This window comes from Chelonia mydas, chromosome 5, assembly GCF_015237465.2.
Source record: "Chelonia mydas isolate rCheMyd1 chromosome 5, rCheMyd1.pri.v2, whole genome shotgun sequence".
Classification (NCBI taxonomy): Eukaryota; Metazoa; Chordata; order Testudines; family Cheloniidae; genus Chelonia; species Chelonia mydas.
In genome coordinates, this window is record NC_051245.2 from 21,979,240 (window position 1) to 21,985,239 (window position 6,000).

Here is a 6,000-nt window from a genome sequence, read left to right on the forward strand (position 1 = left end):
TAGCTTCAGCTTCCAACCACTGGATCATGTTAAACCTTCCTCTGCTAAACTGAAGAGCCCATTATTAAATATTTGTTCCCTGTGTATATATTTATCAACTATAATCAAGTCATCCCTTAATCTTCTGTTTATCAAGCTAACTAGATTGAGGTCTTTGAGTCCGTCACTATAAGGCATGTTTTCTAATCCTGTAGTCATTCTCCTTGCTCTTCTCTGAACCCTCTCCAAATTAACAACCTTCTTGAACTGTGAACACCAGAACTGGGCACAGTATTCCAGCAGTGATCACACCAGTATCAAATAGAGAAATAAAATAACCTCTTTGCTCCTACTCAAGATCCCCGTGTTTATGCATCCCAGGATCTATAGGCTCTTCTGTCCACAGCTTCACACGGAGAACTTATGATCAGTTGATTATCCACCACAACCCCCAAATCCTTTTCAGTCACTGCTTCCCAGCATAGAATCCCCCATCCTATAAATATGACCTACATTCTTTGTTCCTAGATGTACACGTTTAAATTTAACCCATATTCAAACACACATTGTTTGCTTGCTAAAGGCACTGACTTTCCAAAGTGCCAGGGGGTACTCCATCCCTGGCTCTGCCCTAGGCCCTGCCCCCACTCCACTCCTTCCCCCAAGGCCCTGCCTCCACCCTGCCTCTTCCCACCCCATCCCCACCCCTTCCTGCCCAGTTCTGCCCCCACCCCATAGCGTGCTGTGTCCTCGCTCCTCCCCCCTCCCACCCAGAGCCTTCTGCACTCCATGAAACAGCTGATTGCGGCGGGCTGGAGGCGTGGGAGAGGCGCTGATCCGTGGGGCCAGCCAGCGGGTGGGAGGCACTGGTGGGGTGTGGGGCTGAGCCAATAAGGGGGTTGCTGGTGGGTGCTCAGCACCCACCATTTTTTCCCTGTGGGTGCTCCAGCCCCGGATCACCCACAGAGCTGGTGCCTATGTTGCTTGCTCCCAGTTTATCTATTGATCCAAATCTCTCTGAATCAGTAGTCTATCTTCTTTATTATTTACCACTCCCCCAATTTTTGTGGCATCTGCAAACTTTATCAGTGTTGGTCTTATGTTTTCTTCCGGGTCGCTGATAAAAACGTTAAATAGCGTAAGGCCAAAATCATTCCCTGAGGGATCCAACTGGAAACACATCCACTAGTGACAATTCCCCGTTTACAGTCAGAGGGGAGGCAGGACCTATGTGCACTGCAAAGCTACATTTCAAACACCTATACTTATACTAAATAAAAGGCATTGTGAAAAGAAAAACAATCTGTCACCAAAAGAGGTTTTTAAAAACTCCCCTTTGTTTTCTATCATTTATGGACTTCTTTAATGCCTTTCACTAGCACTAAAGTGCTTTCACCGTATCGCATGCTCCCTATATGTAATAGCAGACAGATCACTTCTCGCACACACACCCCAATGCAGTTACCTCTGGAAGTGGCTCTGTAGAGGGAAGTGCCTCTCAGAGGCTAAACATCTTGTCTCAGAGGACATTGGTAATTAGATATTTGTTTGCTTGCAGTTTATGTCTTTGACAAAATCTCTGGGTACATTTACAGCAGTTAGAAACAATTCTAGTTTTGATAATTTCTTGCAAACAACCGTATATAAAGAGGACATTCCTCATATTTACAAACATATAATATAAAGTGGAAACTCAGAGACAGTATCTCTGATCAATAACTGCAGGAAGGCCATTCTTAAAACATAACATCCTTCCCATCAACTTATCTCAGGCAAAGGCCTAAGTAAATAGATTGATTTATGAACCATACCCCAAAGGTTAAACTCAGGCTCTTTCAGATCAACAGGAAAAGTGAGTACGACAGTCCAAAACCACTCCACTAAGAACATCTGGCCAGCACGCCCCAAACATTCAAATCTAGGGGCTGCTAGCTAGGGCATGTTGGCTGATTTTAAATGCAGCCCTCATTAGTGCATGGCAAGAGGAAGAGTCAGTTATGCAAATCATGCAGGGTTTCATACATCAATATCATTCCCTTAAATTGCACCCCTGTGGAATATGAAACCATTCACTTCTAAGACATATGCTATAGCCTGGCACAGATGAAAACCAGCAATGATCGAAAGCCATAATTATATGATGGTGTTTTCAGTGGGTTCATAATAGACAAGTATCTATCTAAATATATTTGTCACTATTGGTACCTTTGTTGATAGTCACAGCATAGAGGTCAATGGTGAAATGGGCCCAGGGGTTGAATTATCCCCTTACCCCTGTTGGTTGTTCACTCAAGAGTAAGATTTAGACAAATGCTACCAGATCAATGTATTTGGAAGCCTATACTGCTACTCCCCAGGCTGTACCTTTCTGTGGATGGAGAGCTGCTATAATTTAGCAAATGTTACTAGTACAGCGGGGGTTACCTGTTACAGTCCCTAACTCAACGTCACCAGAGCACGTGCTGGATACATTGCATCCCATTCACTCCACAGAGCAACTTCCCTGAGTCTAAGCGCTAAGCAGACACAGCTGCTGAAAGACTTTGCAAGGGAAAATGACCAAGCCAGTCAAATGTTAAACATTTCTTTCTGGCTGACTTTAGATACAACTTTTATAAACAACATGCAACCATTAAACCAGCTATTCATCTTCTCGATAGGACTGTCATGAATGTTTACGTGTGTACTACTATCAACGTCCCATAGCCTACAAACTCCAAATACACACACTTACACACACAAAATACACACTCTCACTGTCACCACACACTCGCTGATCACAACAGTCACGCTAGTGCCATAACACCCCATCCATCATAACACACACACAAAGAGACCATCAGGCATTCTCATACAGACAGACACCCACTCATAGGATTGAGCCAGGTCTGGGAACTTCACTACACAATGTCTGGTGCCATACCAGCAACTGTGACCACTCTGCCTGGCACAACAGTCCTCAGGAGGCTGTGTTTGATGACGACACTCACCACAATACAACAATCACACAACTGCCATAATACACCATCAATCACAACACACAAAGACAAGCACACACTATCACTACACAATCCCCTGCCACACAAGAATCATACACGCCTGCCAGAGGCAGCAGTCACACTGTGTAACAAGCACACACTCTCACAACCACACAACACAACACACAGGTGTCACACACACAAGGAGACGGTCATACATTCTCATACCGACAAGCACACACCAGCTGTCACAACACAATGCACCTCCCCACAAACACAGGAGGCAGTCCTATTCTGGTAGCAAGTATGCACACTCTCACAATGCAGTGACCATACCACACAAGGCACCGGTGGCACACACTCAGGAGGTGGCAGTCCCACATGCTGGTAACACACACACACAGAAGAGGGAAGTCCCGGTAACAAACACACACACACACAGAGGAGCAGTCCCACATGCTGGTAATACACACACATGCCCGTGCTGGTAACAGCACACAGAGAAGGAGGCAGCAGTCCCCGCAACACACACACACACACACCGAGGCGGCAGTCCCACGTGTTGGCAACACGCACACAGAGAAGGAGAACACACGCGCACGCAAGCACACACACACAAGGAGACGGCAGTCCCACGTGCTGGTAACACACACACACCCATGCTGGTAGCTCGCACACAGAGGAGGAGAAGGGGGTGGCAGCCCCGGTAACACACACACACGGAGGCAGCAGTCCCACATGCTGGTAACACACACACACACACGCCCGTGCTGGTAGCACGCACACAGAGGAGGAGGAGAAGGGGGTGGCAGTCCCGGTAACACACACACACGAGGCAGCAGCCCCACATGCTGGTAACACACACACACACACACACACCCATGCTGGTAGCACGCACACAGAGGAGGAGGAGGAGAAGGGGGTGGCAGTCCCGGTAACACACACACACGGAGGCAGCAGTCCCACATGCTGGTAGCACGCACACAGAGGAGGAGAAGGGGGTGGCAGTCCCGGTAACACAAACACACAAGGAGACGGCAGTCCCACATGCTGGTAACACACATACACACGCCCGTGCTGGTAGCACGCACACAGAGGAGGAGGAGGAGAAGGGGGTGGCAGTCCCGGTAACACACACACACGGAGGCAGCAGTCCCACATGCTGGTAGCACGCACACAGAGGAGGAGAAGGGGGTGGCAGTCCCGGTAACACACACACACGGAGGCAGCAGTCCCACATGCTGGTAACACACACACACACACACCCGTGCTGGTAGCACGCACACAGAGGAGGAGGAGAAGGGGGTGGCAGTCCCGGTAACACACACAGCCGGAGACGGCAGTCCCACGTGCCGGTAACACACACACACGCCCGCGGCCCCGCCCCGCTCACCTGAAGCAGGTGGCCAGCTCGCCGCTGGGTTTCAGGCACGGGTACCGGCTGGTGGCGATCTTGTTCTCGGAACAAACCTCCCTGCGGGGGAAGCCGGAGAGAAGAGGCGGCTTTAGCCAGAGCCCGAGCGGGGCCGGGCAGCGGCGCGGGGGCGCCCCGGGCTGGGGCTGCCAGGTGCAGCCCGGGGCTCTCGGCGGCGCGGGCTGGGAGCCGGCCCCGGTGGGGCGACGCGGGGGACCCACCTGTCGCGCTCCTCGGGCTCCTCCCGGTAGGTCCAGGTGTGCGCCAGAGCCAGGAGCAGGAGCAGGGCAGCCAGGCTCCGGGGCAGCCGCCGCCGCCCTGCCTCTCCCGGGCCGCTCTGCAGCACCATCGGGCGGCCTCTGCTTCCGCAGCTCCCTCGGCCTCCTCGGAGAGCAGCGCCGCAGCCCCTGCCTACCCCGCCTGCCGAGGAGGAGAGCGGCCCCCTGCGGCGGCCAGATGTTAGCGGGGGGACGCGGAGAGGAGCGGCCGCGGCAGCCAGATGTTCCACCGGGGGCAGGCAGCGGTACCCGGGGGCTGGGGTGTCCTCGCCAGAGGCGCGGGCAGTGAGGATAGTGGTAGCCAGATGTTGCAGAGGGGGCAGGCAGGGGCAGCTAGGGGACGAGGCAAAGGCTGGAGGTATCTAGATGTTGCAGAGGCGGCAGGGGCAGCTGGCGATGAGGCAGACGCTGGGGTAGCCAGATGTTGCAGGGGGGGCAGACGGGGTAGCTGGGGGTGGGGGGCTCGGGGATGAGGCAGACGCTGGGGTAGCCAGATGATTCGGGGGGGGGCAGACAGGGGTAGCTGGGGGGGGGGGGGGGCTCGGGGATGAGGCAGACGTTGGGGTAGCCAGATGTTGCAAGGGGGGCAGACAGGGGTAGCTGGGGGGGCTTGGGGATGAGGCAGACGTTGGGGTAGCCAGATGTTGCAAGGGGGGCAGACAGGGGTAGCTAGGGGGTTGAGAACAGACGCTGGGGTAGCCAGATGTTGCCGGGGGGGGGGGTTGAGAACCAGGCAGACGCTGGGGTAGCCAGATGTTGCGGAGGGGGCAAGCAGGGGGTGTCTAGGGGCTTCAGCAAGAGGTGGGGCTGGACGCGGGAGAGAAGTTCCCTGGAGCCTGAGTCCCTGTCCGCAGGCAAGTGCCGAGGCGAGCCGCGCTGGAGTTGTGTGGCTGTCGGGGAGGGGGAGGTGTGTATTTACGGGGGGCCGGAGCGCGCGGGGGGGGGGGTCAGTTTCCTAGCGCAGGGATCTCCCCGGGCTGCTGGAGACGCAGTTCTTAGTCTCCTGTGTTACACGCGGGGACATCGCCCTTGCCGTGGTCCGTGTTTAGTGACTCGCGCTCCAGACTCAGCCCTGTGCTCTTTGCTGCCCAGCGATCCTGCCGCCGAAGGAAGAGATCCTGCCACAGAGACTTGGATGAAAAAACGAAAGGTCCCAGAAACCGAAAGACTCTGAGACAGAAAACCCCCAACACTGTAAAGCTGCCCTCGGCAGGAGGAATGATGGGAGGCTGAGTGCCGGCACATGGCTGCCTTCCAGATCCAGCCTTATCCCACACGTCTCTCTCACAAGGACAGCGTAGCCACAGGATCTCTGCTACAAGTGTTGTTTACCCTTGTGCGCAGTTACCCC

At 53.9% G+C, this 6,000-nt stretch overlaps 1 protein-coding gene across 1 annotated transcript in view; it reads right to left on the minus strand.

Moving 5' to 3' along the window:
• Positions 1–5,713, minus strand: part of CCBE1 (collagen and calcium binding EGF domains 1) — a 189,169-nt gene extending 183,456 nt beyond the window's left edge. Inside the window, exons 1-2 of the mRNA XM_037902772.2 lie at positions 4,593–5,713; positions 4,351–4,431 (exon numbers count right to left, since the gene is read on the minus strand). Of these exons, the coding sequence (XP_037758700.1) occupies positions 4,351–4,431; positions 4,593–4,720 (209 nt within the window). The 5' untranslated portion in view covers positions 4,721–5,713. The remainder of the gene's footprint in view (positions 1–4,350; positions 4,432–4,592) is intronic.
• Between the last annotated feature and the right edge of the window lie 287 nt (positions 5,714–6,000).